Here is a 12,091-nt window from a genome sequence, read left to right as displayed (position 1 = left end):
CAAAAAAGCCGAAATTAAAGAAGCCGACAAGAAGGCTTACGCCCAGGGCATGGCCGACGTCACTGAGGAGTACAAACTGCAAGTTAGGCAGGCATGCAACAGGGGCTTCTCCCTCGGTTGGATGGCCCTTGCCAAAAAGCTCAACATCCCAGATGACTCGCCACTGCGCAAAGCCGATGCTATTCCTCTGCCTTTCCCCTTCCTCCTCCATCAAGTCAACCTGAAGGAGAATTTGATTCTGAGTCTGAAGATACCGGTGAGGAAGAGGATGAGGCTTTGGTCAGAAAATCGAAGGATGCTGATGGGGGCTAAGTCCCCTCCTCAGAATGAGCAAGTCCTTGACTTGACTCAAGATGAAGAAGGTGATGAGGTTATCTAGAAAGCCGTGCCTGATACTGTACCAGCCGACATCCCTTCCGAGGTTAAGACTGTCAAACAAACTCTTCAGGAGATTGATGCCGAAATAGCGGCAGAGGAGGAGGCCGAGGTGGTATCTGATCTCCAAATTCAACAATCTGGAGGAGAATACCCTTAGTTTTATGTTCTTTTGTTGCTTACTTGTATTTTGTTTCTTCTTTATCTTTTCTGAACAATGTAAGCTTTTGTATGGCCGATGTGCCTCCCAGTTTTGTAAATGTTAACTCAGCTTTCCTTTTCTGAATGCTTGAATCTCTATTTTCTCTTGATTGCTTCTGCATAGTTCTATACTTAGAATTTTTTGTATGTTTTGCCTGCTTTGTACAATCTTCTTGGGTTTACATACCTCGGGAAAAATAGCAAGAAAACTTTTACTTCGGCAAGATACTGTCCTGCAAACTTTTCATAAATTCTAACGAGTGTTTAACATATACTACTCGATGTTAATTTTGCAAACTTTTTCTCAAGTTTCAACAAGTGTTAAATAATGATCTACTTGTAAATTGCTATAAATTTCAACAAGTGTTTAAACAATATACTTAGCTTTTACTTCAACTTGTAAATTGCTGCAAATTTCAACGGATGATCATATGTCGGCTTAACGTTATCTTGTAAATTGCTACAAATTTCAACAAGTGTTAAGCATCTTCTTTTGGGTTAACCGACTTGTAAATTTCTACAAGTGTTTAACCAACAACCTCGACTTTACTTCGGTTTGTAAATTGCTACAAATTTCAACAAGCTAAGAGAAACAGTAATCTCAGCGTAACTTCAACTTGTAAATTGCTACAAATTTCAACAAGTGAAGATAAGGAATCAGCTTAACTCCAACTTGTAAATTGCTATAAATTTCAACAAGTGAAGATAAGGAATCAGCTTAACTCCAACTTGTAAATTGCTACAAATTTCAACAAGTGGAGATAAGGAATCGTCTCTGTCTTCTCTCTGTCCCCAATGTGAACCTGAGTTCTACTTGGGTTCTCATTATTTATGTCTCCAAAAACACCAATATGTAACTTTATCAATCATATGTGTTTAAAGAAAAGGGAAAATTTTTATTGATGACATCGGCCAAAAATAATGCACATCTAATGATAAAAGAATTTCGAATTACAAGTGTTCCAAGGTCTTAGCAGTGCTTTGCCCTCGTTATCTTCAAGCCGATAAGTGCCATTGCCTAATACCGAAGTAATTCTATAAGATCCTTCCCAGTTTGGGCCAAGCTTGCCCTCTTTGGGATCCTTCTTGTTGCCGACGACTTTTCTTAGGACTAGGTCACCGACTTGAAAATCTCTTGGATTGACCTTCTTGTTGTAAGCTCTGGTAAGCTGTTGCTGGTATACTGCGAGCTGAATCGCAGCTTTCTCTCTTCGTTCTTCCAAAAGATCCAGATCTCGGGCTAAGAGTATGTCATTGGTGCCATTCTCTACTCCCTCAGTTCTGATCCCTGGGATGTTGATCTCCAATGGGATGATTGCTTCTGTGCCATAAGCCATGGCAAAGGGGGATTCCCCTGTTGATCTTCTCGGCGTAGTCCGATATGCCCAAAGTACGTTGGGTAATTCGTCTACCCACTTTCCTGGTGCTGCCTGTAGCCTCTTCTTTATTCCATCCAAAATTACTTTGTTGGATGCTTCAGCTTGTCCATTACTTTGGGGAAAACTTGGTGTTGAAAAGTAATTCTTGATCTTGAATTTCGCACAAAAGTTCTTGATGAGTTTGCTGTCAAAATGTGTTCCGTTGTCGGCAACTATTGATCTTGGAATCCCAAATCTGGTGATGATGTTTCTCCATATAAAGTTCTTGACGTCTACATCTCGGATTTTGGCAACAGGTTCTGCCTCTATCCACTTCGTAAAGTAATCTGTTGCTACCAGCAAGTATTTTCTCTGCCCAGTTGCCTGGGGAAGTTGCCCAACAAGATCCATCCCCCATTGGGCAAATGGCCAAGGTCTGGATACTGGGTTCAGGTCGGCAGCTGGCTGATGTATCAAAGGTGCAAACCTTTGGCATTGTTCACACTTATTCACGTAGGCTTCAGCATCCTTTTGCATGTAGGGCCACCAATACCCCTGGGTAATGGCCCTATGGGCTAATGATCTGCCCCTAGCGTGGCTTCCACAAATCCCTTCATGAATCTCGTACAGAAAATCTTCAACCTGCAAAGGGTGTACGCACCTTAAAAGGGGTCCAGTGAAGGACCTTCTGTAGAGATGGCCCTCTACTGTCAGACTGAATCTGGCCGACTTCAATCTGATCTTATGTGCCTCCTTATGGTCTTTTGGCAGCTTTCCCTCTTTTGGGAATGTAACGATTGCATCCATCCAGCTTGGTCCCAAGTCCACGCACATTGCTTCTTACTCTGTGCTCTGTGGTTCTATGCTCGGGCCCGACATATAGTCGATCATAATTGTCCTTGTTTTTCCAGTCTGCATTGAACTTTCCAGGTTAGCCAATGCGTCGGCGTGGGTGTTGTCATCTCGGCTAACTTGGAGTAGTCGGCAGTTCTGAAATAAGGCTGCCAATCTGATGACCTCTTTTGCATATGCCGACATCCTTTCGTCCCTGGCTGCAAATTCTCCTGTTGACTGGTTAACAATAAGCTGTGAATCACAAAAAACTATTACCTTATTTGCTTCTGCTGCTGCTGCCAGTTTTAGCCCTGCAATTAATGCTTCGTATTCTGCTTCATTGTTTGAGGCCTTGAACCCCAAACGGATGGACTGTTCTATTATTTCTCCATCTGGAGATATTAGCAGTACTCCTGCCCCCGCTCCTTGTCGGTTCGAACTTCCATCGACAAATAGTCTGAACGAATCGCCGATGTAGATGCTGTAGGGTCTGAGTTTTTCCTTTCTTTGCTCTTTTGCCTTAGGCTGGGATTCTCCTTGCTTGCTGGGACAATGCTCATCCTGGCTCAACGGAGCCCGATGTTCGACGGTTTCAGGTGTGAATTCTGCCAGGAAGTCGGCCAAAACTTGGCCCTTTATTGCTGTTCTCGGCCTGAACTCCAGGTCATACTGGCCCAGGGCTACTGCCCACCTTGTTATCCTTCCTGTTAAGTCTCCTTGTTGCAACAAGGACTTCAGTGGGTGCTCTGTTAGCACCATAATCTTGTGTGCCTGAAAGTAAGGGTTCAGTTTCTTTCAAGCCATTACTAAGGCTAGCATTAACTTCTCAGTGGTAGATACCTCATTTCTGCATCGGCCAAGGTTTTACTTACATAATAAACAGCCTTTTGCTCCCATTTTTCCTCTCGGATTAGTACTGCACTGACTGCGTGTTCTGAAACTGCCAAGTACAAAAACAGTTCTTCCCCTGGTTCTGGATTGGAAAGAACCGGAGTTGTGGTCAAGTACTTCTTCAGGTCGGTCAGAGCGGCTTCGCATTCTTCTGTCCATAGGAAGTCTGTGGCTTTTTTCACCAGGTTGAAGAAGGGTCTGCACTTATCTGAGCTTCTGCTGATGAATCTGTTTAGGGCTGCGGCTCTTCCAGTAAGCATCTGAACCTGTTTTGCCGACGTCGGGCTCTTTAGTTCTTGGATGGCCTTGATTTGGTCTGGGCTGGCCTCAATGCCTTTTCTTGTTACTAGATACCCTAAAAACGTACCTGATCCAACTCCAAACGCGCACTTTGATGCATTGAGTCGGAGTCGGTATGTTTTGAGTATATCAAAGACTTCTTTTAGGTCGGCAAGATGACCCTTAGATTCCTTGGTCTTCACGACCATGTCATCGATGTAGACTTCTACCGTTTTGCCAATCAGGTGCTTGAACATCTTTGTTACTAACCTTTGGTCCTGCATTTTTCAACCCAAAAGGCATTACCTTGTAACAGTACAGGCCTTTAGGGGTGATGAACGCGGTCTTCTCTTCGTCTGGAGGGTACATGGCAATCTGGTGGTACCCCTTGTATGCATCCAAAAAACTCATCCTTTCATGCCTTGAAGTAGCGTCTACTAGCTGGTCAATCTTGGGCAGAGGAAAGTTGTCTTTGGGGCAGGCTTTGTTGAGGCTGGTAAAGTCTACACAGACCCTCCATTTGCCGTTCTTCTTCTTCACCACTACTGTGTTGGGCAGCCATGTCGGGTAGTGAACTTCTCGGATGGCCCTGGCCTCTAGAAGTCTGTCTACTTCTTCTTCCACTGCTTCGACGTGCATCAACGTCGGTCTTCTGGCTCGTTGAATCACAGGTTTTGCCGACCTGTCGACATTCAGTTTCTGGCAAGTGACCTCGGGGTCAATGCCAGGCATTTCATAAGGTGTCCAGGCGAACACCTCTATATTCGTTCTTAAAAAACCTTCCAGTTCTCTTTCCTCTTCTTCGGCTAAGCCTGAGCCGAGAAGAAAGAGGCGTTCTTCGTCGCCCTCCTGGACGAGGATTTTCTTTAGCGCCTCTTCGCTCTTCTCGGCTGGTTCTTTGCCGACGTCTTCTAGGACCTCCACGTCCTCATCTTCATTTTCTGCTTTCTTTGGCTCTCGTCGCTGCAGGTAGACCTCATTGCTACCATAGAGCAATTCTTTGCCTGTAGTTGATCTCCTCTGACTTCTTCAATCCCATGTTCTGTTGGGAACCGTAGTAGTTGATGCAGCGTTGAGGGAACTGCCCCCATTGCATGCAACCACGGCCTTCCCAAGATGATGTTGTATGGTGAGGGGGTATCAATTACCAGAAACTCTGTCTTGATCTTCTTAGTGCCGGCTTGTACTTCCAAGTTTGTTGCGCCCAGTGGCCATGTCGGCGTTCCATTGAAGCCGACCATTGGGCCGTTGGATTGCTCCAAGTCATCAGGGTGAAGGCCCAGCTCCTTGTAACATCTGACGTACATGATGTCGCAAGAGCTACCTTGATCTATCAGGATGCGTTTCACTTGGCATTCCCCAACTTGGAGGGATACTACCAAGGCATCATTATGCGGATGCTGGACCAACTCCAGGTCGGCTTCAGTAAAGGCTATCATCAGTCCTTGGCACTCTTCTGGCCGATGTCTTTTTTTCCCGATTTGGTAGACATGCTGTAAATGCCTTACCCTCTGGGTCTCTCCTCTGACTTCGTTCTCATTGACCCTTGTGTGGATCACATTAACCACTCATGGTCCTCCTGCCTGTGGTTGCTGTGCTGGGGAGGGGGAGCTGCTGGTGCTTGAGGCAATCTTGCCTGTTCTTCCCTTGTCCTGGCTTCATCGACCAGGTCCCTGAGAAGGCCTTGCCTTACCAAGTCCTCTAAGTGTGCTTTCAAGGCTCTACAACCCTGAGTTGGGTGCCCTTCTTCATTGTGGTAGGCACAACGCCTACCAGCGTTTCTTCCCATAAATTTCCCTGGTGCTCTTGCCGGTGCCCTGAAATAGGGTTGGTTTCGAATTTGATCCAGGACTTTATGGATTGGGATTCGGAATACCGTCGTCACTACCTGTTTATTTTTCAATTTTGTTTCTTGTTTGGTCGGCCCGTTGTTACCTCGGCCTCGCTTCGGCGAGCCGTTTCCCTTCTCCTGCTTTATCTCTTTGTTTCCCGACGTGTCTTCCTCGGCTCTAGCGTACTTCTCGATTCTCGCCATGAGTTCTTCCATGTTTTTTGGCAATGTTTTTGCCAAAGACTTCCGTAGTAGGCAGTCGTCTTTCAGGCCGTTCTTAAAAGACACGACCGCCACCTCTTGGTTGCATTCGGGTATTCGATTGAACACCTCGTAGTACCTCTTCGCGTAGGCCCTGAGGCCTTCATCCTTGGTGATTCTTAAAGCCATCAAAGCGTCGACCCTCAGGGGCAGCAGCTTGTTGGTCACAAACCTGGCCACAAACATCTCGGCCAGGCCTTTCCAGTTCTTCACGCTTCCCTTTGGCGGTTTGTGGAACCAATCTGACGCAATCTCCCCAAAGGACGAGGGGAACACTTTGCAGAGCAACGGCTCGTTTCCACTGTATAATGCCATTGAGTTCAAGAATAATCCAACGTGGAAGTTACGGTCTGACTTACCATCGTATATTTGAAACCTCGGCATACTGAATCTCTTAGGCGCCTCAAATTTGTCCAGTTCTACCGAGAACGGTGTCTTCGGCTTGTCGGGTGAGGTAACCTCGGCTTCTCCGTTCTGTTGCCTCCTTTTGAGGTAATCCCTCAAGTCTTCTTTACTCCTTCCTGGAGCTCGGCTATCTCTGGACTTCAATCTTTTTGGCACACTACTTTCGGCCTCGTGGTGGGCCCGTTTCGATTTTTCTCCGTGGGTTGTGTCAAAGCAGAGTGCTTGCCCTTGAACATGCCGATGTTATTTGGGCCCTGGATCCTTTGTGAGATGCGTCCTTCAGGACTCTTCTTGCCTCGGCTGCTCTCGCCCAACTTCCATGGAAGGTCGGTGAGAGTGCCTTCCGCTCCTGGTGTGCTGAGGGACTTCGGGGATTGTTTTCCTTCCTCCCTTCTGGGTATTAACTGCTGGCATTGGCGTATCTTGCAGCGGGTATGGCGGCTGCATAGGATTGTTCTGCATCATGAAGTTGACAACCGACTGTAGGTCTGCCAGTTTGTTTGCCAATTCTTTTACTTCCTCATCCCTCCGTAGGCATCTGTCTCTCCATACCTGGAGGTTATCTTCATTGTAGTACTTTCCTTGGTCTGTCTTCTTCGAAGTGTCACCCTCCTGGACGATGTCTCTCTCTGTGACCCTGGTCACGGGTTTCTGCGTTGTGGTTGTCTCCTTCAATGTCAAGGTCAATTGGTCTGCCACTCCCAGCGGGAGCGTCGTCCCCAATCTTTTCCTTCTGTCCGTTGCTGGCCATCTATTCTTCCTTCTTCCCACAGACGGCGCCAAATTGTGTGGGTGATTTTCCGACCACACTGCCCGCTTAGTAATCAACTGGAGAGCACCGGCAGAATAGATGGCTTTAGCTAACCTGTAACAGAAAGAAAAGGCTCTGGCGGTGGTTCTTCTACCCGGGGGCACTCCGACGATCAAGTCAGTATATCTCTCAAAGAGAATCAATTGCCAAACTTATTGCTCAAAACATAAAATTGCGTACCATAGACCCATGGGGGTGCCTTTCTTTTATAGTTTACTCAATCCTAGTCCCACTAGAAGCCTGACTTCTATGGACTCCAATTCTATGCTTACTTGGATTCCTCAAAAGATAAAGATAAACTCCCGAAGAGCTTTATCCTTATCTTTGCCAAGTCCCCTCTTTGTCCTAGGACTCTTGTCCATTATCCGTTTATCTCGGATTCCGGCATCTTCGGAGATAACCTCGGCCTTGACGAGATAACCTCGGCATGACTACCAGGACACGCGGCACCTCGGCTGACACGTCGGCGTCACATTGCCACGTGTTGATACTCTAAAAATATATCCCCACAATTATTATTATTATTATTATTAATTTTAGTCAGGGACTTTTGGTATCTTTATTTTACTTGCAAGCCAATGGAACAATAAGCGTAGATTTTATTTACGTAATTACTGAAACTGATACAGATTTGGTGCGCTCATCAGAGCTCAAATCGGCAAATCCCAAATCATAAACTATAGATTTTGCTCGCTTGGGAGAGAGAGAGAGAACCGTTGCATGTCTTCGGACATCAGTGCAGGGAAACATATCTTCCCGCAAAACAGGTAGACGAACAACAGACCGAAAGGGATTGCCCAAACAAAAAAAGAAAGGCTTGAAGATGCTAACACAGCATATGTCCCTGTAATGAATGCAGACAACATTGCAGTCATAGCATTAATAGTAAAAAGAAAAGCTAAAGCAAGTTGCCACTTTAGTATAATCGGGTGGTCAGTTAGTTATAGTATTAGTATAGAGGAGGGTAACCACCGCAAAACCGGATGATGTCAGGGCAATGGTATCTGTTATCACAAAAGCTTTGAAAGCTGCTTTTCTTGTTAGAATTGCCATTCCTTGGTTCGGGTCTTTGTTATCATTAATGTAGCCACCAGGCATGGTGAGACCTGCTGCGAAGGTCACCGTTGCTATCAGTGTAGCCACTATCAAAGTGGTATCCTTAGATTTTGAGATGTTTGCGGGTACTAATACCTTCGCGAGTGCTTTCTTAATAGGTCGAGTTGGCCGTAAGAACAAAAACAAAAACTAAATTATAAACGTAAAAAATGGTAAATGCTAGTGTTTGAAGTTTGACTACTCAAATTACCCTCTCCTCTGTTGGAAATTTCTTTTCAAGAAAGTCCCAAGCTTCTTTGGCATTTTTAGCTTCCATGATTTTTTTAAAGATCCTGTCTGAGACGCATCGCTGGATTAGAGAAAGCGCTGCAGCATTCTTCTTTTGGTTCTCCTTGTCAGTCTCATCCCCGTACCCATTCTCTACTGTATCCCACAAATCCTTGGATAGAAATAGAGTTTTCATCTTCACATTCCAAACGTCGTAGTTCTCACCATCAAAAATTGGAATTGTGGCCGCCATGGAGTTTCAAGGATTTTCTTTCTTCACCTTGCACCTGATATTGCTTCTACAAACCAGCAACTCTGATACCAGATGGCAGCCTTTTGTGTAGGTGTAGGCCTATGTAAGTTGTTGTTTCAGTATTAGAATTGAACAAAACAGGAAGAACTTGACCAGACTTTGGCAAGAAGAATAGAAATAGATTTTTCAGCCGCGAAACATCAAATATTATACATTGATTCCTCACAACTTGATGTCTTAAGAAGAGTACAAAATATCAAACCATAGAGATTTACTATAGTTTACATAACTTAACCACACATATCTATGGTTACAGCTGTCATGCATAAAAAGTTAATTAATGTCAAAAATTGGGTTGAATTGAATGGCAGATGTGATATGTATATATACACACATTTTTATTTTCTTTTTTCTTTTTGATGATGCTATCTAACTGAAAAATAATTTGGAGTGGATGTGATATGTATATATACACACATTTTTATTTTATTTTTTCTTTTTGATAATGCTATCTAACTGAAAAATAATTTGAAAAGCACTTGAGAATAAAAAATGACTTAAATTTAGATTTGGTGTAGTGTGTGTAGATACCTTATTTTCACCGTTCTAAGATTTTGGTTTCTTTCGAACACTCAATAATGAAAATAAGAATAAATTCTTAGTAGAAAGATAAAATTAAAGTTTTAATCTTAACTTTTACCTATTTTGGCTAAAATATTTTAAACTGATATAGTCTAAATTTTACATATTTGACCAGTTAAAATATATTTTATTAATTTATTTATTTTTATTTTATAATTTTACATATTTTTATATATTGTTTTAGATATTCATACATATATTTATACAAATAATATCTTTTATATGTTATTATATTATAAAACTAGCGTATGCCCGTGCCTAAAGGCACGGTGTAAATAATTTTAAAATTAAAATGCAGTTATAATTTATGTCATTTTTTGATAAAGATACTGAAAAAATATATTGAAATATTTTGCTTGTATTACACGCTCTACAAAACTCAAATAAAATGACAACTCTTCCTAATCTTAATGCAAATTAAGAAATAAACATTTAAGATTTAAAGTTATATTGCATATCAAAATATAAAAAGCAGTAAAAAAAAGTGTAAACACTGAACAAAAAATAGAAATAAAGTTATACTGTCATACACCAAAAGAGTAGGTTAAAACTTTACAAAAAGTGGGTTAAAGCTTTACAAAAGATGTATGCTTTACAAAAGATGTGTCACTAACATGTCATACACAAAAAATTATATTGTCATACACCAAAAATATGTATGCTTTACAAAAGATGTGTCAATAACATGTCTTCAAATATGCGTTTGCCCAAACTTCCTCCTCATTACTTTCCAAAAAGTCTTTGTATCAACTTTTATGTATCCCCAATGAGGAATATGCACAACAATCTGGTAATTTGTGGAACAAAAAAAATATAGATTAGTACATGTGTTGGAAATATACATGTCAAAATACTTTCAGATTGAAATTACCTTATTACATCCCCATCGAAGCAAGGTAGTCGTATTTCTCCTTTTAAGCTCCATAGATTTTTCGGTCCAATCCTACAGAAGTCCAAATTTCAAATTATTATTAAATTGAAATTTTTTAAAAAGTTATATAATCAACATAAATAAATCTACGTGGTTACCTTATAATAAAACGTCATTTAATCTGCATAGAGTACTACAGCAACACTTCAGGATAAACAATATTTGTAGTAGAATCCAAATTATCTTTAGGAGGGAGAATACTTATACGATCAAATGATGTACATCTAGACAATGCCACATATAATTGCCCATGGCTAAACACTGGTATACGCAAATCAACCCCAACAAATTTCACAGATTGTCCTTGAGATTTATTAATGGTCAAGGCATATGCCAATCGGACTGGAAATTGACGTCTTGTCATTTGGAAAGGCATTTCTGAAGAAAATGGTGTCAAAGATATCCTTGGTATGAATGCCAAATTGCCAAACTTTTCTCCAGTTAAAATTTGAGCTTCAATTATGCGAGTGCCGCACCTAGTAACCATCAATCTTGTACCATTACATAGTCCATCTTTCGGTGCAATGTTTCTCAACAATATTATAGGACAACCCACTTTCAACTCTAACTTAAAAGTTGGCAACCCAGGAGGATCCAATGAATTTAAATATTCATTAGGATATCTATTTGTAATGGTAGGATCAATTTCATTATCTTCAGACATTTTATCTGCTGCAAGATAAGTATATAACCTCCCTGGAAAGATATTCAGCGCAGTAGTATTAATGTCACTGACATCATCGTTACGCGCAGACAGAATTGTGCGTTCAGTTAAAAATGTTGGGGTTGACGTCTCTATCATATTCAATTGTGGATAAACTGTAGAGAGTAATTCATTCAAATCTTGACATTTGTGTATTGTTGATGGAAGGTTAACGATTTCTTGAGGATTGGTCCCAATCTAAAAAAAAGTGAAATCAATAAAAGAGTAAGTGTAAACACAATTTATTAATTTAAAATCTATATAATACAGGTTAAAGTAGTGTTACCTCCATCAAGAAATTTGCAAAATTAGCATTTTCATGGCCTTCATGATTCAAGCGCATATTCAAATCCAAAGTCAAGATATATATATGCTTCCATAGAACAGAGTGTCTTAATGATGCATTCACAATTTGCTCACGAACTCCTTTGGGTATAACTGGTAAGATTTGTCGAAAGTCTCCTCCAAGAACAACAGTAATACCCCCAAATGGCTTTTCACTATCACAAATGTCCCTCAATGTATGATCAACCGCCTCAACAGAATGTCTATGTTGCATAGGAACTTCATCCCAAATTATGAGTTTTGTTTCTCTAAATAACTCAGCTTGTAATGATTGTTTGCTAAACCCACAAAGTGAATTTTCCAAGACATCTAACGGAATGGAAAATGTTGAATGTGCAGTGCGACCTCCTACCAGTAACAGTGATGCAATTCCAGACGAAGCCACAGTAACAACGATATGCCCAAGGCTACGACATTTTAATGCAATCGTATTGTATAGAAATGTTTTCCCTGTTCCTGCACCCCCATTCAGAAAGAAAACAGTTCCTTTATTTTGAAAAACTGAAGAAGTGATTGTATTATAAGCATTCCGCTGTCCATTATTGAGACAATCAATAGTAATTTGTGGATCTGCATGTTCTGCCTCACTCTGCAGTTGTTGATGTTCAACTATCAATCGATTACCAACTACTGCACTCCAATTTGCAG

General features: G+C 41.8%; 1 protein-coding gene across 1 annotated transcript; it reads right to left on the bottom strand.

The window, feature by feature from the left end:
- Positions 1-10,486: 10,486 nt before the first annotated feature.
- LOC145794615 (uncharacterized) lies at positions 10,487-11,561 on the bottom strand. The gene is made up of 2 exons (XM_082877028.1): positions 11,385-11,561; positions 10,487-11,296 (listed from the first exon to the last, which is right to left on the bottom strand). Exons 1-2 carry the CDS (start codon positions 11,439-11,441, stop codon positions 10,529-10,531), a joined length of 825 nt encoding a protein of 274 aa, XP_082733154.1. The 5' UTR covers positions 11,442-11,561; the 3' UTR covers positions 10,487-10,528.
- Positions 11,562-12,091: the final 530 nt, after the last annotated feature.

This window comes from Camellia sinensis, chromosome 7 (assembly GCF_055761805.1).
Source record: "Camellia sinensis isolate YWXY chromosome 7, ASM5576180v1, whole genome shotgun sequence".
NCBI lineage: Eukaryota > Viridiplantae > Streptophyta > Magnoliopsida > Ericales > Theaceae > Camellia > Camellia sinensis.
Note: the sequence above shows the minus strand (reverse complement) of the source record. Positions and strands in the feature narration are given on the sequence as shown.

Coding starts and splice junctions, on each gene's coding strand:
- LOC145794615 (XM_082877028.1), bottom strand. CDS start 11,441: ATGCGCTTGAATCATGAAGGCCATGAAAATGCTAATTTTGCAAATTTC. Junction 11,297..11,384: donor TTGCAAATTTCTTGATGGAG/GTAACACTACTT, acceptor ACTTTTTTTTAG/ATTGGGACCAATCCTCAAGA.